This window comes from Hemicordylus capensis, chromosome 8 (genome assembly GCF_027244095.1).
Source record: "Hemicordylus capensis ecotype Gifberg chromosome 8, rHemCap1.1.pri, whole genome shotgun sequence".
Lineage (NCBI taxonomy): Eukaryota > Metazoa > Chordata > Lepidosauria > Squamata > Cordylidae > Hemicordylus > Hemicordylus capensis.
The window spans coordinates 30,932,031-30,955,782 of record NC_069664.1 but is presented as its reverse complement, the minus strand read 5'-3'; the positions used below and the strand labels follow the sequence as shown (position 1 = coordinate 30,955,782).

Sequence of the window (23,752 nt, the reverse complement as noted above, 5' to 3'; positions counted from 1 at the left end):
AATTTTATTTTAAAGCAATGTTAATGGTTGATTTGAGATTTTGGGGGAATTTTTCAAGTTTAGCTTTGGAAGCTGCTTCAAGACCACCCCCTTCCCCCACCGCAGCCCTGCAATGTCATTTCTAGTTGCCACCCTGCAGTTTTGCATCTTGGTCTTGGTGGGCTACGATGCCCTGGCTTGCTGACTTACAAGGTTGGGCATGCAGGTTGTACTGCTTGTAAATAAGGAAAGTATACCCTGTATTGTTTTTTGTTTGGTCTAAGTACCTAGAGCTTAGGGCTGCCCTATTCTGGCTTTCCAAATCCGGGTGCCTAATTTGCCTGTTGTGTAAATTGGCTGGAAAATAATTTCTGAGCAGAAAAACAATGGCACGTTTTGCTCTATAACTCCACTTCTACAAGGGCTAGAGTTTAACTTAAAAAAAGAAAGAAAGAAATCTGAAATCTAGGAGAATCTGGGTGGGCTGAGCAATCTGGGTGAGATGCCTAAAACCTGGGTGATACCTAGAATTTCGGGGGACATGGCAACTCTGCTAGAGTTGGGGTATTGCCAGCCACTGCATGCAGCCGGGAAAGGGCAGGGAAAGGCCCCAGGGTGGCCGGGCTGGGGTGACCCCTCTCCAGATTTTAAGTAGTCGTGCTCAGGAAGTCTGGAACAAGGAGGCATTTTGCCAAATCAAGTGCCTGCCTCCTCTTTCTCCAACCAGGTCTGAGTGCAGAAACATGCTCTCTCTCACCACACACACACACATTTCCACAGAGGCCCTTTTGGTAACTTTCATTTCTTTCCACTTTCTTTCTTTCCTCTTCCTTCTCTCTAACAGAACGCTCAAGGTTACTTTGTCATAGCCAAATCCCTGTTTTAGTTTCTTGGAACAGATGAATCAAACTTCCGAATCTAACAATTGCGTTCACAGCTTTGGCCTAACAGCATATGCTGAGAAGTTTGTGTGCCGGTCTCTATATCGCTCCAGTCTATTTTTATCTGCAAGTTACTTATCTGCTGTTAGACATCCTGTGCACGCTCTCTCTCCCCCCCCTCCATTATAACAAGAGCCTGTGACCCAACAGACGCCACGTATGTTGGTAGCAATTTTCTAAGAAATACCACAAATACCACATCTCACTGATAGTTGTGGAAATATCTGTATCTCTCAATATGCAGAGTCGTTTCTGCCACTTGTCTTATCTGATAATGTCATCGTCTTTCTCCCTCTCTCTTCTTTGGTGCACAGACAGCCAGTATTACAATTAGGGAATGTGATGTGGTGGACTGGGAGGCAATTAAAGTGAGATTAGTTACCTCTCTGATAAGGCACTAACATTGTAATGATTTTTAAGCAAACATCTAATTTCTTGTTGGGAGAGCGACTTTCTGTAAGCGGAGACTAATTCAGATCTGTGTCCATGTTGGTTCCCACCCGGGCAGTGCCACATGAGGACTGCTTGCCGAATCACACCAGAGACCCATTCTGCTGCCTCTCCCGGGGAGAGAGTACGCTTCTCCAGTTAGAAAGATCCGGTAGCGGGTTCTGGGAGAGGCCTCTGCCAATCAGGGTCGGCACCGCTGAGCTAGATGGACCCATGCCCCTTCCTTACTCACTCTGTAGGGCCCCTCCATCTCTTCATATGCCAACAGGTGCCCTGCACACCTTTGGGCCCCCAGCTCTCTTTGTTGGGCCACCACTGCCATCTTCCCTGACTGTTAGCCACTTTGGTTGGAAATAATGGTAGTCCAAACATAGCTGGAAGGCTAAGGTTGTGCCGCTCTGTTCTTGGAGCTCACAAGCCCATCATGAAGGCGGCAGGTCTCCTCTGTGGTTTGTCCTCCGCACCTCCACTCCTGACATTCAGAGGTATAATGTATCTCTGCGTGGAGGTTCCGTTTAGCTCTCATGGGGTAGTCTACAAATGTACATGCTGCACTCCTGTGGAAGTAACTGGACCTCTGAGTCTCCTCTGCTGCCGATTGCCCCGTGGTTTTAAGAAGATTTCTGGTTATTTCCATCTTGGAGTGGGCTTGCAGTAGCGAGCATGAATTGTCCCCTCTGCTAAGCAGGGTTCACCTTGGTTTGCATTAGGATGGGTGATCACATGTGAGCACTGTCGAGTGTTACATGTCCCCGGCTGGGCCATAGCTCGATGGTAGAGCATCTGCTTTGCAAGTGGAAGGACTCAGGTTCAGTCCCTGGCCTGGTAGGGCTGGGAAAGGCCCCTGAGCCTGAAACCTCGGAGAAGCCACTGCCAGTCAGTATAGACAATGCTGAGCTAGATAGACCAAGGGTCTGACTCAGTGCAAGGCAGCGTCCTAGTTGCCTTGTGGCTCTGTGCCTACCCCCTGCCCTGCTTGTGGGAGAGCTTAGTGAGTGGCTGGGACTGGCCGCCCGCAGCCAAACTGGGGACAGAATCCCTGGAATAGAGAGCACCTCTCTCGAGTTACCTTTTAGTTCTGAACGTAATCCATCCGCATACTGATTCCAGATCCCTTTGCATTCCTTGGTGGTCATGGGCTGTTCTGTGCTTCTTCCAGTATTGGTCCCTGCTGCCAGTACTCCAACGCTCCAAAGATACATTTTCTTCTTCTGGTTCCCTAGAGCCATTGCCTTGCTTTGAACATGTGAGCCAATCACCTTCAATTGCAAAGGCTTCATAGTGAAGAATGTCTGCTTTGGATGCTGACAGTTACCCCGGCTAATTAGGCAAAGAGGCACCTTTTTAACATGGTGATGCTCTATATTGAGCAGGGGGAGAGTAACTGGCCCTCTCCACCCCCAGCACAGGACCTCCAGTGGGTGTTGCCAGTGGCTGTCTTATGTCTCTTTTTAGACTGTGAGCCCTTTGGGGACAGGGGACTATCTTATTTAATTATTTATTATCTCTCTATGTAAACCACTTTGGACACTTTTGTTAAAAAGTGGTATATAAATATTTGTTGCTATTGTTGAGATGTCCTACATGCTTTCTGTTTTAATCAGTGAGAAGGCAATGGGTTAGAGATGTCTCATGTTGGTGACTCATTAGCAGTACATGTGGAGACATTGCTGTAGTGGAATATTGGCCATTTTAAGATGTATTTTAAAGAGTTTTGAGAAATCTCTACAGGAGACCTCTATATGCTTTCACAGAATTCACCACTGGAAGGATCTTCTGGATCACACTGCTACTCACCTTTGGATAAACCCTACTTCAGGGTTTTTAACCTTTGGGTTCTCCAGTGTTGCTGGACTACAATTTCCATCATCCTCAGTTGCAATGGCCTATGGCCACTGTGGCTTGGGGTGATGGGAGTTGTAGTCCAACAGCATCAGGGGAAACTCTGCTCTAGCTAATGCTCTGTTGCAGCAGAATATTCAACAGTTCTCCTGTTTGCCAAACCTCTTGCTTCCTGCTGACCATATCACCTGCATCAAGGGAAGTTCAGGTTTCAGGGAGTCCTGCTGAATAAGGACCAGGACTGGGCTCATGGTCTCAAACAGAAACTTGCTGATATTGCCATAGAAGCCATCCTTAAGACTTAAGAAGGACCACTCCCCTTCATCGGTATCTGGAGGTGTCCTGGTGTGTGTACTTGTTGTTTAACAGATGTAAACTCCGCCTTTCCTGACCAAAGTTAGCTTATGTGTGAGCTGGGAAGTCCCCTGTTTGGTTTTGTTGTTGTTATACCTCGTTTCAGCCATGAACTCTTTTAGTTGTTTATCGTAAAAAGTATTTCACTCCACTTTCCTGCTCTAACAAAAGCAGCTTTTAAAGAGCATCACATGAAGCTCAAATAGGTCCCCTTGGCTCAAAACCTGGGTCTTTTTTTTTCCATTCTTGTTTGCTGTGCATGCCTCCTGTTGCCACTGAGATAAATTTCATGAAGCTTTAAAAGAGCATGGTTCTTGGTGGAAATGTATTTTTTACCATGGTGTCTGTCTCTCTCTCTCTCTCTCTCTCTCTCTCTCTCTCTCTCTCTTTACAGCAGGTGCGAAAGCTTTTGTGTGTGACCACTGTGGTGCACAGTTCTCAAAAGACGATGCCCTGGAGACTCACAGGCAGACACACACTGGTAGGTTTTTCTCCTTTTCCCCAGATTTCTCAAAATGGTGGTTGATGTGCAGCCACCTTCTATTTGGGTAAATACGGTATCTGCACTGGCTCAGTTCACCATATTGAACCCTCTCCAAGTGTGGGACATGTGCCCAGCATTGCCGTGCCAACTGAGAGAGAGCATCCGTCTTCTTCCTCTTGGGCAAGGGCCTCTTGGGCAAGGCTTCTGAGCATCCCAGGTGGGGTGGGGGTGGGGGGAGCTGTTCTGATAAACAGGTTGCTCAACACCTGTTGCTCAATGGCAGTTGTTCGTTGTTTGGCTTAAGCCTTGATCAGTGCATTTAATTGCACTCACCTGCGTTGGGATGCACGCAATCCAGCACTTTCCCACCATAATGAGACGGAGAGAGCCGATTCCCTGCAGAGACCCAGGGGGACCTGTTCTTGTGTGGGGGTTTGTCACATGGCTTCTAAACTAAGTCAAGCAAATGCTTGGAGCAGCATATCATGGAGGTGCAGCTGACAGCAGCAGGATGGTGCTGGAGAGGGTGCTCTCCACAGGAGACGCATTCTGTGGGAACACTGACCATTCAGGGAATGGCTTGAGATCATCCTGTTTTCATCTCTCTCAGATATGAGAGAACTGATTACAAGGAGAGAGAGGGAAGTTGTACTGTTGATTGTGGTCTCTGATGTCCAGAAGACATTTTCCTACACTAACTGGTGGGGCTGGTTCATGTTTGAGGGAGGGACTCTCAGGGATCCAAGAACTGTTATTTTGAGACCTCTCTTTGTCCTCTCTGTTTTAAGCACATAAGAAACAGCCCTGCTGGATCAGGATTCACTTGTTCCACCTTCACCTCCTGAATGAACCTCGCTTCAGAGATCTGCTACAGTGTGGGTTCCAGGCCATGTTTTTTGTGTCTCTAAGAGGCATGTTGATTTGGAGACGAAGCTGTGGTGGTGCACACCGTAAAGTTTGCCTAAGAAAGCATCAGCCACTTTAGTGACCCAGTTGCTGACAGCAAGCTGAAGTCGTTGCATGACAATCTCGTAGTTTTGCAAGAGAGTTCTTGTCCACACTTCCTGGGGTCCACATGCACTATGCACATGCACAGATTACACCCGCTATCCTCTTCTTGAGTTAGCATTTCATTTGAACATTTATAACAGTTTGGCAGCAGTCTTGAGGGAGAGATGATCCTCATTTACACTTTTGAGTATCGTGGGCAGTTCCGGCGAAGTGCATCCGAAGCAGGAGGCAGCCTTTCTCCCTCCTGGGCTGTATTTAGGGCAAGCAAATCTTGTTAGTACCGATAAACCAATAAATGTCAATAAGGGTTGAATTTATAAACCTGCAGCTTGGAAATTTACCATGCTGGATGTTATCTCGGCTTTCAAAGACGCACAGCTGAGTTTGTGCCATGGGATTTTGCCTACTGATAGTAACACACGCCCACATCACAAAACAGAACGGATGTTAGCCCTGTCATTTGATCTGGAAACGTTGCTAGCGAAGTAGCAGTTAATAAATTTTGGAATAATTGCCCTCCTCCTTCAATGACCAGCCAGCTAGCTGGTTGATTTCGGCGACAGATAATGTTGTTTGTTACTAATGCAATTGATAGCAGAGGTGTTTCAGTGAGGAAGGGTGGAGCTGGCATCTGCTGACGTGCCAAGAGATCAAGCAGAAGAGATTGGGAACGTGTTCAGTAGTTGTCTCTACTGTGGTGCATCCTGGGGTTTTAAAATAGGCGTTATTGCAGTGGAAATAAGAAGACAGAGATGGCCTGTTCTTGTATCTCATGTAGCACATTGACCCTTCAATGCTTATTTCATTGGTCAGTAGGTGTATTTATACCTTCGACTCAAACTGGTTTGCTCCCATCCCTTCTCCCAAGGATGCCACTCCTTGGAAGTTTAGGGCGAGGGAAGCATGGGTGGCACTAGGAAATCTCTGACAGTTCTCAGGACCATTCCCCAAACCACTAGCCAACTTCCATTCTCAGGAGTCTGTGGAGGATCTAGTAAACTGGTCTAGAGCTGCTGAACATTTGTAGTGTAGATCAGGGTTTCCCAGCCCTGGGAGCCCAGATGATGCTGGACTACAACTCCCATCACTCTCAGTCACAGCGGCCAGTAACCAGGGATGGCGGGAGTTCTAGCTTCAGGAGGGCCCCAGTTTGAGATCCCTAGTTTAGGTTGGCCCCTGCTGGGCCATCTTGCATCCAAAAACTCTCTGCCTGGTAGTGCCTTTTGGCAGACAGGCATTTGTATGTCTCCAGAAGGGTTCTGGGGGAGAGCTGAAGTCCCATCTGCTCCCTTGAAATGGAGTGGAGGAGAGTGACCCATTGCTTTGGTGTTGCTCCGATTGGCTTGGAGTGGGTGGAGAAACCCCTGGGACAGACTGAGTATGTTTTGATTTGAAACCTTGGGATGAGGTGCTGGAGGCTGCCAAGAAGAGCTGTGTCCATGCCAGGGCTCAGAGGGTGACATGCACACGCAGAATGGAGGAACAAAAATAGGCCGCTCTGGGTCACCGAGACCCGAGTGGAACAGGTTTATCATCACCTCCTCAAGCTGTAAACAACTGCTTCTCGGTTACATGTCAGAAACAAGCTTTATGGCCAAAAAGGGCCTCCTCTTGCCAAGAAATTGATAGCTTCCTCTTGTTGAGCACTGCATGAAATACCGCTGCTGGGAGGAAGAGAAGCATTGCTTATAGGCATTTTCTGAAGCGAAGGCTGCTTGCGGAAGTGAAGAGTCTGGGAAAACAATATCCGGGACCTTGCCATTTCTTTCACCTTCTGTTTGCAGGAACAAGAGTTAGCCTGGGGTTCCTACCCAATTGTCATGTGATTTGGAGGGGATGGGATTCACGTGCCCCTTTTGTTTCTCAGGTCTAAGGCACAGTTAAAAGTGAACATAAGAAGAATATGACGACGACCCCTTGCTAAGCAGGGTCCACCCTGGTTTGCATTTGAATGGGCGACTATATGTGTGACCTCTCAAGGGATGGGGCCATAGCTCAGTGGAAGAGCACCTGCAGGCTTGCATGCAGATGGTCTCAAGTTCCCTCCATGGCTGCACCTCCAAGATAGGGCTGTGAGAGACTTCTGCCTGCAACCTTGGAGAAACCGTTTCCAGTCTGTGGATACAGTGCTCAGTTAGATGGACCAGTGGTCTGACTTGGTATAAGGCAATTTCCCTAGACATTGAGATGGTTCAGGTGCAATGCCAGACCGTGGTTTTCTGTGATGTCTGAACCAACACCATCTGCCACACCATAGTTGACAAGTTATCATCAAAGCAGGATGTGATGCAGTGGCTTGAAACTGGTTTGCAAGCCATGGTTTCAGTCAAGCTGTGACCTGGTGTTGCATCTGACAAGTTGTAGTTCAAGATGTTGCTCTGTTCTTGGAAGACACTTTCAGCGAGGATAGTATCCAGGAAATCTCAGGGGAGGCAGGGGGAGCTTCACAAATCATGGCTGGCCTGTTCATCTGAAACACACACCCTTGGTTTGGAGCCGAAACCAGAGATAACAGAAGCCATGCTTTGGCAGAAACTGCTGCTAACTCTAACACAGGTCTCAAACCATGATTTGTGCTTCAAATGTACAGGCCAACCAGTCCATACTGCAAGTGGATCTTATGTCTGAGATTAAAAATGACATCTAATGTTTGGATGTCTTGATCACAAGAGAAGTTTGAGAGCTCTATCAAGCATCTCCTCTTGGTTCTTGACTTGTAGAGCGTTGATCGTCACAGATGAACTTGAGAGATGACGCTTTCTTGACTGTGTCTGAGACACTTGCTAAACCTAATGAAGAGTGCAACCCAATGGACTGTTTCTTGCCAGACGTTGTCCTTGCTCAGGTGGGGGAGACGGGAGTGCCTATTCCCCCCCCTTCCTTTCCTCTTAAAGAGAAAACAAAAAAGACCTCTGCAAATGGTCAAGAGGTGATTTTGGCTCTGTAGGGTTCTTTTTGGGTGTTCCCATAGCTTGGCCTGGCATTTGCATTAATAGGAAAAGGTTCTGGCACCCAGCCATGTCGGGTGGGGGGGGGGGAACCATATACTTTTTAAATTAAAAAAGACATGAATTCAGTCACCACCAACCATGAGCAGCATGTATTTAGGGTAAATAAGGCTTGTGTGAGTTGGATTCTTTCTTTCTTTCTTTCTTTCTTTCTTTCTTTCTTTCTTTCTTTCTTTCTTTCTTTCTAGCTGTACTAGCTGTTGACTTTTATAAATATCAGAGGTGATTTGTATAGGATTTCCCCAGTTGTGCCAAGGTATTTCACATGAGCAAAAAGCTTGATAGCAAAATGCTGCGTAACGTCATAGCCACTTGGGAAGCACTGTCGTGTGCTTGTGTTTGTACAGTCAATACTCTGGCATGGATTTACTCCTGACCTAATTTCGCTCTCTGCTACTACACAGGCATGTTTGATGCCTAATATAGAGTTTATTAGCTTAGCATATGGCATCTCGGCCACGGCAATGTGTGTACCTCATGGTTTGATTTGTGGGTTAAGAAATGCTCTTTGCTGTCAAATGGATATATTCCTAGGTACAATCTTCCCCCCCCCCTTTCTGTGCTTTCTCTTTGCCTGCTGTATGGGCCAGTGTTGCTTCTGGGGTACAATAATCCTGTGTGAAATTGGCATAGCCAAGCAAAGAGGGGAAAATTGCACAGGAATTAAGCTGAATATGATGTCAATTAAGGCCAGTTTGGCCAGCTTAAACTTGCCTTGTTTTAGACAAAGGCCAGATTCAGACGCCCCTTTCTTGATCATGGAAACCATGGCTTGGATGATCAAGAATGAGCGCTGGGTGTTCTGTTCGCCCTCCTCCTCTCTCATACACGGCTTAGTAGGAGACATCCGCACTGGTTTGAGCGATCCTTTCAAACCAGGATTGCAAACGCCGTATCTGACTGGCAGCCATTGCTAGTTCCCAATCCTCCAAACCATGACTTGAAGGACTGAGAACAGAATGTCTGAAAACAGACAGAGAAATTAGCAGGGTCCATCAAAGTCCAGTCTAAAAGAAGGCACACATAGTTTACAAGTATTGGTCTGTTTTGAGGAAGAAAGAGTGTGTGTGCCAGATAGTAAGGTTTTGTTGTCTGTGGTGGGGGTGGGGGTGAAGATGGATGTGTGTAACCTGACTTCCAAGTTTGCTATGAAAAGTTCAACATATGTCCAGAGTGCCACATGGTTTGGATCGGAAAATCTTTGGAAAGCAAGTTGAGCCTGACATGTGATGTGTCAACCTAGGCAAACATTATTTACTTTCACAAGACTGGTTTGATACCTGCCAAGGTTCCTGAAGACCAACACCTGTTTCCCCCGTGCCCAAAAAGGGGTGGTGGGGGAGGGGGAAGGGGAGGGAGTATAGCTCAGGGACAAAGCACCTGCTTTGAATGCAGAAAGTCCCATGTTCAATCCCTGCCATCTCAGGTAGGGCTGGGAAAGACTCCTGCCTGAAACCTCTGTTGTAGACTGTACAGAGCTACTGCAGCCTAGCCAGACCAGAATGGGCCCTGGGACAGAAAGTGAAGGTGGGTCCTTAACTGTCCTTCAGAGAGGCAGTGTGGAGAGCAAGCTAGCACCCAGCTGGTGGGCTCCCTCTCCTTCAGGCACCCAGCAACATTCATCACACACCCCATTCAATTATACCTTCACCCTTGCAGAACTAGTCAGAAGAATGGCACAAGATAGAGCAGCTTCATTTGTGTTACATTTTGCAATTGCCAACAATGTGTGGACCTCAATCTTTCCTTCCTATAGCATATTGCAAGCCCAAGAGGGTGGGGCAGCCTCTTCGAGTTGCTTTGCCAAGAAAGGGAACCTGACCGGAACAGGACTTGGATCCTTTTTGTTGCTCTTCCACCATTTCCATGAGTGAATCTCTTGAAGAGATTCCAGTTGAACTGCTCCATTCCAGGCAAGGGGTCTTCCTGGTGAAACCCATCACAGCAAGCTTGGCTGGTTGGACTTCCTTCCTTCCTTCCTTCCTTCCTTCCTTCCTTCCTTCCTTCCTTCCTTCCTTCCTTCCTTCATGTGTGTGATGTTTTCAACTGCTGAAGAGTACACGGACCCATTGACATTGAGATTGTTTTCTGTAGCTGCCGCTGTTTTGTTTTAATTTAAATTAAGCAGTTTAATTTAAAGAACCAGCCTTGCATATGGGTTAGCTGTGCATTTGCCAGTGTGGAATTTCACCTGCTGTCATGTTCCTGCCGTTCCTGTGGTTGCCATTGTCCCTGCTGAAGTGTTTTCTTGTTTTGACTGTTGTCCTTTGCCAATTCTGTTGTTATACTGTCCCGTACCCCACCCCCCAGCTGCCCCCCTGCTTGTCTTCACAGATCATCAGTAACCGTGTTAGAGCATCAGCGCTCCCGGCAGAAAATGTGTTTGCCCCTCCTCCTCCTGCTCTATGTTTTAAGCCGTTCAGCTTATTGCTACCCTGCTTCGCTTCCCAACTTTGCTTGGGGTGGGGGGAGGAACCCGCCCACCAACACCCGAGCAGCAGAGAGGAGTTAATAAAACCAATGTGTAACTGAAACATGAAAAGCTATAAATTGTCTTGCTTGCTCCCCCACCCCACCCCCCCTTCCCTCGGATGTTGGTAGCGTTTTGATTTAATAGTTGGACAAACACAAGGGTCTATTTTATTCAGCGTTTACAGGCCTCGGGGCTGTTATTCTTCCAAATTTAATAGCATTGAAATTGCAGGGTTTGTGATAATTTGCCCTTCACTTTCTGTGCTTCCATTGATGTTTATTGTCAGCGGGATGAAATCTCGATCCGATTCACTTAGATAACATGTCTGTTAAACATTTAGATAATTGTGCCGTCATTAAGTTGTCACATTATTTTAGAGATTCAAAACAGTATCGCGGTAAGTGGAGGTAGAGGGAGGGGAGTGAGGAGGAGTCTTGCAGGACGGGCAGGGAGGGAGGGACGCTGACCATTTGGATCCCTATTACTGCACTGAGCCGGTCTGTTGCTGATTTAAAGCACAAAAGTTTGCTGCGGGCACCTTTTGGGGAGCATTAGGATCATGTACGTTGTCTTCTACACAGTAGGGCTGCACAAGGATTGGGCTGGCTTCTGAGTGCACTAAACACTTTCCAGCCGACTTGCCGCACATCTTGCATTGAAAACCCATTGACAGAACCCCATTTTTCTTCGGCCTCTAGCAAACACTTGCTTGTGGCAGCATATTGCCCGATTCATTCGCCACAAACAGGAGTGCCCCTTTCCATGCCACCACAAATTTATCTGGGATCTGTTTGCAGCACCTGTACTTGATGGGCACAGTGCCTATTGCCAAGTTGAAAGTAGTGCTTTCAAGGGGGCAGAAGTATTTTCTCCACACAGCCTTAGCTGTGAAAATGTTTGTTATTTTTCTGTCCTGTTCACTGTCACTGTATTTCCTGTGTGCTGCTCCTGTGGTTTCATCCCCCCCACCCACTTCTCATTACTGGTGTTGTCTTCTTGAGTTGGTCTCTTGGGCAGTCCCAGCCAATCAGGGATCATGTAGCAAACAGGTCGCCAAATCTGCATAGCCAATCAGATTTTACTGTGTGCTGACATAGCTGAGGGCAAACTAAGCCAATTCAGAATGAAGGCAACCCTTCATGAATAGGAGAACATTAGAAAAACCATCACCAAACAATTCCCAAGTCAGGGCAACAGTTTAAAAACACTGCCCAATGTGCCTGCCTTGCCTGATGTTACATAGCTTTTAATATTTTGGGATTGTGATCTTGGAGGTGGGGGGAGTTGTTTGTGTTACTTCTCTTTCTTTTGTTGGCATTTTCTGTGATTAGATTTAATTAGATGATGCTGATTGCAAGCAAGATGGATGTGCTTATTGTTGGAGGCTGTAATCTGCAAGATGGGATTAGGTTACACTCCCCCAGAAAGAACAGGTTCGTAGCTTGGGAGTGCTCTTGGACCCAGGTCTCACCCTTGTGTCTCAGGTTGAGGCTGTGGTCAGGAGTGCTTTTTACCAGCTGCGACCTATGCAACAACTCTGCCCGTTCCTTGAGGAGAATGACCTGAAAACAGTGGTACAACAGCTGTTAACCTCCAAGTTGGACTACTGCAATGCATTCTGTGTAGGGCTGCCTTTGTATGTGGTTTGGAAACTTCCATTAGTTCAAAATGCGGCAGCCAGATTGGTCTCTGGGAGATCCCATCCCAGAGAGACCACGTTATGCCTGTTCTGAAACAGTTGCACTGGCTGCCGATGTGTTTCCAGGCAAAGTACAAAGTTCTGCTTATTGCCTTTTAAAGTCCTGAATGGCTTAGGTCCAGGTTACCTGGGAGAGCACCTTTCTCTGCAAGATCCCCACCACTCATTAAGATCATCAGGAGGGATCTGTCGGCCTTCTCAGTTGTCACGCCTGGGTTGTAGAATGTGCTTCCCTTGGATATAAGAGGATTATCTTCCTTGGAGGCCTTCAGGGGAGCCTTAGAGACCCATCTTTTTAGCCTGGCTTTTCATGATATCTAATTTTAATTTTAATCTGGTTAACACTTTAAAAAAAATTAATTGTTATGTGTCTTCGATTTCAATGTAAACTTCCCTGAGCCACTTTAGAAGGGTGGTATATAACCAATCAAACAAACAAATAATAAAGTATTAAACAAAAGCATGAATGATGCTCTCCCAGCTGAGCAGCCGTCAGCCAGTCCAGAATGTAGCACCATTACGGTGGTGCCATTACCTCTGGGAACCCGCGGCTGCTTGGAGGCTTCTCATGTAAACACCCTGTGTGGGGTTTCACTCCCCTCCCGCCTCACCATAACAAATGAAAAACCCCCAGCAGCCGACAACTTTATAGTACCGCTTCACAGTACTCTGGAGAGTTTTAAGATAGCGGCTTGATTAAGCTTGTGGGGAAAATACTATCAGCTTGCTTCTCCACAGATAGAGATAATGTACTGTTGGCATTAAGTATGTTTAAGGGTAGTTATCTTTCCCCTATTCATATTGGTTACATGAAGAGAGAAGCGAGTAGGCACTGGGAGGAGGGTGTTGTGCTGCGTATTAAGACACGGATAGAAGACCTTGGTGACATTGTGGAGCCACAGGGAAACATGGCCATGCTCTGCTAGTGCCCATTCTGCCGTTATGGGGGGAGTTTCCGCTGACTGGTACGAGGTGGGGGATTTATCTTGTCATTTAAGTCTGGTGTTGAACACTGGTCACAGGCTTTCGTTAGGAGGAGCTTCTCTGTCACAAACTGTGCCCAGTTTTCTCCCTGCCATAGTTCAGTGCCAGTCCAGTTTGTTCATCAAATGCATTCATCACCTTCCTGCCAAGCGAGCGGCACCCAGGGTGATGTGTGACCTAGACATCGAATGAGGAAACCAAGCAGAATGCAGCCATGGTTAGGGCCACCATATGCAAAGAGGACAAGTCACCTGTACCAATGCACAGAAGAGGGAATTTCAGCCAGTGTGGCTTCCCTTCAACACACCACCCCCAGCATGACAAACGGCACCTTCTGTGTTTCTCTTAAAGGCACAGGATATTTCTTGTCCTCTCTTCTATATGGCAGCCTTGGCTATGATCACAAAAATTACTAAAATGTTTAGTATCACAAAAGAGCAGGCGATCTTTTGGACTGGCTTTCAGAATATCCAAAGAAATGAAAAGGGTCTTCATCTGAAGTCTACTAAAGGATGCCCATCACCTAGGGAAACTTATTCCAAAGCTGTGGTATAACAACTGAGAGTGTTCAGGCTGTGCTAGGTTCCACAAGACTTCCCCTTGTGCAATGGAAAGACAGAGATCAAGGTCTCTGCAGCAGATAACAAAGGACATGGAGCTTGGTATGGATGCAGATGCTTTCCTGTGGGTGCAGGCCATAACCAACAGCACCTTGATTTCCACATGGTAGCATACTGAATAATGCTCTGATTTCTCATTTTCCTCTTTCAGTCATCCATAAGTTAGAAACCAAAGACTGACACCCAGTGCAGTGAGAGGCTGCTGTGCAGCCCTCGGGGACATAATTTTGGCTGGCACAGAAGGCTTCCTGGGAAAGGGGACCTTGTCCCAAATCACCCCTTGCCTGGTGCACCAGTGCAGATAGTCTGGGAGTCCAGTTAGTCTACCCCTCTCGCTTCACCCGTGCTTCCTTGCTCTGGATGTCAACCCAGAGTGTTTTGTCAGCCAATCGTGTTCTGATGGCTTTGTAAGAATCATTGCGGGCTTCCATCTATGTTATGAGGCATCACAAGGCATCAGCTTTTCTGCTCCCCACCCCCACCCTGAGTCTCTAGTTCTTCATCCTCATAGACTAACTCTTCCATGTGGGTTAGGTCGGGAAGACAGTAGTGTTCCCAAGAAATTTTGAGCATCAGTGATGAGAACACATCATGTTGTGGAATTGACTCTGTGTTCTACTAGAATCCTGAGGTCCACCAACCAGAGTTGGATACAAAAACGGTGACTCAGGGCAGATGTACACTTAATTACAGAACAGTGTGCATCTGAATTCACACTCCGTCCGGGAACTTGTTCTGAATCAGAACTGAGCTCGCTGTCCTTTCATAACAAAATCACACCATCCCTTCACACCCACTTCCTCCCTCTTTTAGCAGCCTAAGTTAGGAAACCAGTTCCTTGTGACTGTTGTTGTTAACCAGTTTGGAACTGGAAATCCTTGCGGATCCCTTGCAAATCAATCAGAGATCGATCGATCTGGTCTACCTTTTGCCTGCTTCTGATGTACAGTTATGTCATCCTTCACCTTTTGATCTGTTTTGGCAGTTGTGGTGGTTTTAGAAATAGGTGTGTGTTGGCAACAAAAGTCTTGGTGAATTAAGATGCAAAAGGCTTGATTATTTTTTTTAATATCCTGTAGGCAGTTGGTTGATACTGTGATCCCCAGCAAATGAGCAGCACAATTTTTGTGGTGTTGTGGGATGTGGATTTAACTGACTTGTTAAAAGAAGGCACCATTTGGAGAATGTGAAGGTAATGTATGCTGCCTGGGAGTTGTTTACTGGCTTACAAAAATATACATTGAACCTGGCACAAAATGAGATGCTAAGAGAGACATTGACCTCCTGGGGATTCTTTTGTTTCCTTAGCGTATGCCAGTTGCAATACTGAGCTTGTAACGTCTTTGCTGTGAGGAAATATCTAGCTGCATACCTTTTGGCTTTGTTCACGTCGCTTTTCTGTGCCTTTTGGCACCGGGAGAAGGATTGGTTTTTATTCCCCCTCTGCCTCCTTACAAAACCCACAGTGTGCAGGATGGTTTGAATCACCTCAAGAAATGTGTCCCTAGAGTCACTTTTGAAAATGGTGGCCCTTCTGTATTTAGCTATGGAGGAACAACTGTCCCTCTTCAGCCCAGCTCAGCATCCCTCCCCATGGCTGTGGGTGTCTCCCTTCTGCTCCTCTAGATTGTGAGCTCCTTTGGGACAGGGAGACAGGCATTCCTTTTGTGGTGTAAACCACTTTATAAACTTTTGTTGTTGAAAGGCGGTCTATGCATCTTAATAATAAGAATAAATAAAAATCTTCTTGAGTTTTCTTTGCCTGCCAAACAAATATTAGTACTAAGAACAACAAATATTTATATACCGCTTTTCAACAAAAATTTCCAAAGCGGTTTACATAGAGAAATAATAAATCAGGAAGGTGGCTGTCCCCAAACGGCTCACAGTATAAAAAGAAACATAAGATAGACACCAGCAACAGTCACTGGAAGAAGTCCTGTGCTGGGGGTGGAGAGGGCCCGTTACTCTTCCCCTGCTAAAGAGAATCGCCACATTAAAAGGGTGCCTCTTTGCCCAATTATCAGCAGTAAACAAAAAGGTCTTTAACTGGGAGTTAATCCAGAAGATTATCCATCCTCCAGAAAAAAAAAATGTATGTATGTACAGTTGTGTATTATATTAATATCTGGCTTTTCAGCCAAAATTGACTCCCAAAATGGCTTACAATTAAAAGCTTGGAAAAAAAAAAAAAAGCCCCATGCTAGGTATATGTGGAGGAGTTTATGACTGTTTTTTTTCTGGTCCTTTGGTAGTTAGTGATGCAGTTCAAAGCCTGAGCTCTTCCCTCTAGACTGAGCCTGGGCTCTCAACCTGAGGTCTGCAGATGCTGTCAAACTACAACATGATCAGAGTTGTAGTTGTAGATCAAAGTTAGGGACTCCTGCTCCAGAGAGAGGCGGCAGAAGAGGCCATAGGTTGACTGGGGGGTCTGGCTGATGATGATAACGTTACCAGCCCATTGAAGCACATGTTCTGTGATCTGTAGATTGGAAGTGTGGCGTGGAACACGGTCATAATCTGGTTGTGTTTTGCTTTTCTTGTGGTAAGAATATTTCAGGGGTTAAAAGGAGGGGGAAGTCCTTGTAGGCAGGCTTCATATCCCTGCTCCACTGTGAAGCTCACTGTGTGATCTTGAGCCAATTGCTATCCAGTGGTCCCTCTAATTTCCCCCCCATCTGTGTGCAGAATGAGTTTTGTTCTGGGCGGCAGTATCAAGGCAGTGTATGCACAGATTCATTCAGAGTGGGGCCTTCCTGATTCAACCTGAGCAGGATCTAAAATGAACGGAGTGGACATCCGAAAACTTTTGAGTGCATGCACGGGCACACGGCTTAGAGGGAACGGTGTTGCTATCTGTCTTTCACCCAAAGATACCACAGGTTTGTGTGATGATAAAATGGAGTGGGCCGAGACCCAGGGCAGGAATAGAAAGGTAACTGAGAATATGTGTAAGTATGTGTGATATACATGATATGAGTGTGCACACATCCTCAACCCAGTGGAGTCAGCAGCAGGTTTTATAGATACATAATTTGCTGTTGACTCCAGTGAGTTCAAGATTTGCACCCTTCTTTTTCAACTAACCTCTTTATTATTATTTTGTTTGTTTGTTTATTGCATTTCTATACTGCCTAGTATAGAAATCTCTATATTTAGAATCTCTATATTCTATAGTGACTATATATTCTATATTTTCTGTATTCTGTAGTGACTATATTGAGTGCATGCACGTGCACACTCCTTAGAGGGAACGGTGTTGCTATCTGTCTTTCACCCAAAGATACCACGGGCTTGTGTGATGATAATTTCTATATTTAGTATAGAAATCTCTATATTTCCAAAAACATTTTGGAAGAATAATTGTTTTGCAGCAAAAAGCTCCAAATGATTCCTGCCCCACTTTGTCATGAGGGGGAATACAATACTTGTTGCATTGCATAAGAACCTAAGAAGAGCCCTCTGCTGGATCAGGCCCAAGGATCCAGTCCAGCATCCTGTTTCACACAGTGGCCCACCAGATGCCTCTGAGAAGCCCACATTCCTTGGATGGCGGCTGGCATTAATTGATGACCTTTTCTTCAGTGATGGAGTGAAGCAGCTGGGGACAACGGTGACTTAGCAGCTTCTCACTGAGGTGCTCTCGGGAAAGCAGGAGGAGGTTGCCATAGGTGGGGGAGGCTAGTTTCTCTTGGTTCAGGCCACCCCAGTGCAAAGCAATGGGCATGATGTTGGGTTGGGATCCTGCCACTCCCCTTCTGTGCTCAGTCCCACGATGTGAACTTGGGGGAGAGAGAGCCAATTTAAAAGAAAATAAGAATTGCTCTGGTATCGGCATGTATTGTACATGAATGCATGAAGCTAGACCACAAACCCATCAATCTCTCAGTGGCCTCTCTTTTGATGGGCAGTGGCTTTTCAAGGCTTCCCCAGCAATGCCACACATGAGATCCTTGAACCAAAGATGCCCTGGGTGGAACTTGGGATCTTCTGCATGCAAGGGGATTCTGAATCAAAATTCCTTCAAACTGAAATCCGAAAAGGAATTTCATGGTTTTCCCCAAGGCAAAATGTTGGAGACTCTTCTCAGATTGCTTCTCTTTCTGCCTGTTTATTTTATCCTTTTAAGAAGGCTATTTATATTTGTGCCCATACCATGGATATAATTAAGGTCCAACTCGGTCCCTAAGATCTTCTTCGGAGGCCCTCTTTTGGGTACCCCTGCCAAATGAGGTGAGGTGAGTGGCTACTAGGGAGAGGGCCTTTTCGGTGGTGGCACTCCATTTATGGAATAGCCTCCCCAGTGAGGTCCATCTGGCTTCATCACTTTGTTCTTTTAGATGCCAGGTAAAGACTTTTTTTGTTCCCTCAGGTCTTTTACATTTTGATTTTTAAATCTGATTTTTAGAACTGATTTTAAACAAAGTTTTAAAATTGTTTTGTATTTTTGTATTTCCCCCCTTGTGTTGTGATTTTGTAAGTTATGTGTTTTTAACGTGATGTTTTAATGCTATGTTGTGAGCCACCCAGAGAATAATTTGTTATAGGGTGGTGAACAAATAAAGATCATCATCATCATCATCATCATCATCATCATCATCTGAGTTTGAAAAACTCATTGGGGCAATTACGACGAAAAGTTGTGGCAACATCGTTCTTGTCTGTATTTAACCTGCTGCATCTCTCTTTCAACAGATGGCTTTTATACTTTGTATTTTTGAGAAAATATAGTTTTCTTCTCTTCCTGCGCTGCCTCTGCAATTTATCATTTGATAAATTATCATACAATGTAGATGACACTCTGTCATGTCCCCATCTTGATCTTCCCTCTGCCACCAGAGCCTCAAATCCTTAATGCTGGATTCAGATATCCATCCAAGAGGATGGTCACAAAGCAACATGTGAAGGTGTAATCACTCTTGCCTATTTCAGCCACCTGACTGCCGGTTCCAGTCCATTTTTGGAAGGGATTTCAAGCAATGGGCTCCTTGTCTTGCTAGCTGTACATGACGCATCGGAGCATTCAGATGAACAAATCATTTTTTGGTGGCTTCAGTACTTCTGCTCTGTCCAAGTCACCTTGAAGCCCTCTCCACCCTGTGGTATCTTCTCCATACCTGTGGTATCTTTGGGTGAAAGACAGATAGCAATTGACCCAAGTTCACACAGTGAGCTTCACAGTGGAGTGGGGATTTGAAGCCTGCCTACAAGGACTTTCCCCTTCTTTAGTTGCCCTCCTTCAGTACTTTCCTTGACTCCCCAATATATCCCATCTGCTGTGCAACAGTCAACATTGCAAATGGCAGCAGGCCCTCCTATTGGATTGTTTCTTAATGTGCAACCCATTGTAAGTCCATCTAAGTTGAGGATAAATGAAATTAACTGCCAAACATACCATTTCTCCCCCTCATATTCCCCTAGCCCAGGGGTTCCTGGGTCCCCAGATGTTGGTGGACTACAACAGTAGCCATTGATCATGATGACTGGGGATGATGGGAGTTGTAATCCAACAAGATTTGGGGACCCAAGGTTGGGAACCCGTGCCCTAGCCAATAAAGTCCACCATCAACTATGCATGCTGCTTTAGGAGGTCATCACTTACAAAAAACAAATCACACCATTTATTTTTGGTGCCTAAATATGGATTTAGGGCCCTAACTTTAGACATTTATTTTTGCCTGCATTGGCTGCCAGCCATCCTTTGGGGTTGTTTTTGAAACAAGTACAGTGTAAGCCTGGCCTCCTTGTAACAGAACCTTCCTGGCGTACTTGAAAAAGGGCCATCAATGTGTTTACAAAGGAACAGAAAGTACCAGAGCTGGTGTCTCTTTTTGGAAAGTCTCCTTTCCATAATCAGAACCTCATGACTTGCAGCTGAAATATTTTGCTGTGTGTTTTGGCTCATCATTTGAAAATGAAATGCCTCGCGAGCCTTCTCCTCGCAAAAACAACTCTCCCTCCCTCCCGAGGCTGCCTGAGCCAGCAAAGCTTCAGAGGAAATGTTCAAAAGGTAGCGGGCGTCTTCGGCTCCTCAGTGCTGAATTCCAGGCCTTCCTGTGGTGGCTTTACAGCTTCCTGAAGCTTCTTGCAGGGAACATGCAGCATAGAATGGGATGGCAGAGTCCTGACATGGTGGGCTGGGCTGTACCACTTCCGGTGGCAGGTAGAGGGTTGCATTTTTTTAACATAGCCCAGTGTATTTTCATACTTAAAAACTCCCTGCAAGTAGAAAAGAAGCTCAGTAGGGAATGGTCTGGTGTGTACCTTTAGTTCTATTCTGTTTTGGGTTTTTTACATGTTTTTTTACTTCAGACCCATAGTCTGAACTGGTACAGACTACTCTTCCTTTTCAAGATTCTGCCACTGTGTTGTGCTCATGCGTAAAACCAAGCCCGAATTAAATATTAAAGCCTACTATAGTTGCATCATGCACACATCCCTGCCTTTTTCTCTGGGTACTCAGCATGGCCCTCCATGTCTCTCAATGGGGGGGGGGTATAATCCCTTCGGGGAAATTACAGGGATTAATCTGCCCCCTCAGTCCACCTCCATAATTCAAGAACGCCCTATTCAGAGGCCTCGAGGCACCAGGAACTTGTCACCACTGAAAAATCTTGGAATGCCCTAAACACTTGGGAAAGTCCCTTTGTCATGAGCCCTGCCACCTATAAAGTTCAGAAGGTAGTGGGTGTCTTCGGCTCCTCAGTGCTGAATTCCAGGTCTGGCTACGGAGAGGTCTGGTTACGGTTGCCACCGGCTCATTTGATGGCGACTGAAGACCCAACCTTCTCTGTGGCTGCCTCAGGGCTTTGGAATATGCTCCCTGTTGAAATAAGAGCATCTCCTTCTCTGCTTGCTTTTAGGAAGACCCTCAAGACGCACCTGTTTTCTCGGGCTTTTAACTGAAATTAATTTTAAACTATTTAATATGTTTTTATCCTATAAGATTGTTTTTATTTATCTTGTGAATTTATCTTGTGAGGAGAGCTGGTCTGGTAGTAGCAAGCATGACTTGTCCCCTTAGCTAAGCAGGGTCCACCCTGGTTGCATTTGAATGGGAGACTAGAAGTGTGAAGACTGTAAGAAATTCCCCTTAGGGGATGGAGCTACTCTGGGAAGAGCAGAAGGTTCCAAATTCCTTCCCTGGCAACATTTCCAAAACAGGGCTGAGAGAGAGAGACTCCTGCCTGCAACCTCGGAGAAGCTGCTGCTATTCTGGGTAGACAATACTGAGCTAGATGGACCAAGGGTCTGACTTTTAACTGTGTAACTGTGACACGGTAACTGTGTTTACTTTGTTTTACATTTGTTGCATTTTAACTCTGTACACCACCTAGAGATATTGGAGATGAATTGATGAACATATCAGGCAGTATAAAAATATAAACCAAAGTAGTGTTTAAGCCAGTGGTTTTATGGAAAAGGTGGGCTCTTCCACTTGATTTCCATTGTGTGCTCTTGGGTGCAGTTCACATTCATACACTCTGCCTCAGTTCCTTCATTGATAGATGGGAATAACAGTGACCTGCCTCTCAGGTTTGTTGAGGGGGCACAGGAGAAAGACCACAAAGCAAATCTGCAAAATAAATTGCTGAGGAGTGGTATGCAGGCTACCCAGAGAGGTTGTGCTCAGCTTAGCAAAATTCTTTCTGCTTCTCCTCGAAAATTCCCAAAGTGTTCCTCTTGTGCAAGAAAGTCCAGCTTCAACTGGAAGTTTTGCATTGGACAAAATTTCTTGACAGTAGGAGTAAGACAGTCGACATATGAAACTCCTAGATAAGCGAATGAAGGGTTATGCTTCTTAAGGCCAACCCAAAACTTTGTCCTGTGAAAATCTAAGCCTTAAGTCTCTGGCCAAAGCATACATTCACTAAAATGTTCTACCCCTTTTGTACTTGTTGCCTTTCCCATACCCTGTGGCTAGAGCTGAAAAGTTCCTCCAAAGTAGGACTCTTTAAAGGCCTTCTAGGAACAGTCGCATCCCTAGCCCCTTCTAAGCTTTTGGCTGCCTGGATATCCGAGAACGGCTCTAGAAAGGTTGCATATCTCGACCTGTATTTGCATTGCGTTGCATAGCATAGGGGTTAGTTAAGGTTAGCAATTTATCCCTTAGAATGTCTTTACTCTTGTGGGTTTAAAGTGTCCCCCCCCCCTGCAATTCCGGAATATCTAAATACAGAGTCCCTTTGTGTGACTGTAATGTTGTGTGACAGCATTTGAAATTTGAGTCTGAGTACACATTCCGAAAACTGGGGTATCTCCCTGGTTTTCAGCAGAGAGAGAGAGATTGAGAGAGAGAGAGGACTGCCGATACATTTTTTCAAGCTCAAAGCAAAGTTTATACTCTCAGACCTCAAGTTTTCTGGGGCTCTAACAAGAATGGATTGATTCCAACATGGCATGTTTGCCTGAAAATAAATACTATACAAGAAAAATGTGCAAGTTCTCAGAATCTATATTTAAATTGAACTGCCAAGGCCTAGGTTTAATTTTCCCCTCTGCAAATACTAGTTAGACAGCGATGAGAAAAGCCCTCTTGCTAAGCTACAGAAAACCTTTCTTGTCCTCTAATTCTAGATGAAGGGGATTAGTGTGAACATATTTAGCCTCTGACCTTCAGACAAAAGCGTTATCAAATTTAGTGGCCAAGTGGGTCTCCACTTAACTGAACTGGTTCAGCATTTTGGCATCTCCCCCGCCTTTTTTTCCCCTACAAGGGAGGGAAGGAGAGACAGTTGGGAAATCTATTGTTCAACTGGCTGCCTCTCTGATTCTCCTTTCAGATTCGAAATGGTTGTCGGGATGTAACCTGGGAAAGAGAAGCAAGTGCTAGCCCTGTTTAAGTGCTGGGGAACTGCCATGTGACTTTAGCAAATAAACAGAAAAGCACACCCAGGCAAACAAACTTAAGGTGGCCTTGTGAGCTCAGACTCCTGTGATGTTGTGTGTGTTACCCACCCATCTGTGTCAGCATTTGGAAGGGTCATGATGGCTTCACCTCTTTGCGCTTACATTTCACTTTTCCTCTTGTGGCAAAGCCAATGTTTTTTGGCAGCTTGATTTTTCACCATCTGGGGAGAGCGAGCAATCTGCAGTATCGATATTGTGAGTGTGTGTTGCGTGTGTGTTGGATCCACAAGAGGATGGGCACATCATGACTGCCCAACTGCACTCAGATACCCAATCCTTTGATGACTTTATTAGCTCACTTTTAATGGACTCTGTTGCCCGCCCCCCTCCACTTTCTGTTCCTGAAACCAGAGTGAGAAGTCTCACTAAATTGGCATTGCACGGCCCAAATTCATCTCTTTTTAGAAACTAGTGCTGAGATATAGAAAGCTGGCTGGTCAAGAGGTTCTCTCCCCCTCTCCCTCTCCCCCTCTGTCCACCGTAAAATATTCTGGCCTGTGGAATGCCAGAAGGGGCCTCTCTTAAGCCGGTGTCCATTTACAGTTCATCTCTCATAAACGCGGCCACTGGGGTAAGGGCAGTGAGTCCAGGCCTCCTGGTATGTGATTGATTATCTGGTATTTATGCCATTGAGGAGTTTTCAGCGGTTGAGGGTCAGGGGGTCATCTCGTGTGTCCTACCGCAAATCCGTTTCCTTTTGTACAGTGAGGGCTGGGTGAGCAGGCACACAAAAACCACCTTTTTCTTTTCCTTGGGAAAAAGGGGAGGGGGACGGGCCAGTGTCAATGAATTTTTTTTCAGCCATTCCTGAATAGTGTCCTTTTTAATTCTAAAGAACTTTAATTAAAAGTAGCAGGGAAATGTTCATCTTGACAAGGTTTAGCTTACCTTAACGGTTACTTGTGTGTCCTGGGACCCTTGAAACTCAAGCTTGGGATGGTGATTTTTCCCCTCCCCCAATAACTAATTAGTGTTTCTGTGGTTTTAATTAAAGTGC

The 23,752-nt window shown here is 45.8% G+C and overlaps 1 protein-coding gene across 9 annotated transcripts in view; it reads left to right on the top strand.

The window, feature by feature from the left end:
• Positions 1-23,752, top strand: part of ZBTB16 (zinc finger and BTB domain containing 16) — a 237,845-nt gene that overhangs the window by 170,075 nt on the left and 44,018 nt on the right. For 6 of the 9 annotated variants that reach the window (XM_053269729.1, XM_053269731.1, XM_053269730.1 and 3 more), the window contains one exon: positions 3,961-4,047. The exons of 1 other annotated variant lie outside the window; for it this stretch is intronic. In XM_053269729.1, the coding sequence (XP_053125704.1) occupies positions 3,961-4,047 (87 nt within the window). Of the gene's footprint in view, positions 1-3,960; positions 4,048-4,838; positions 5,487-23,752 lie in introns of those variants that run through there. 2 more of the 9 variants (XM_053269737.1, XM_053269733.1) reach the window with 2 other exon arrangements.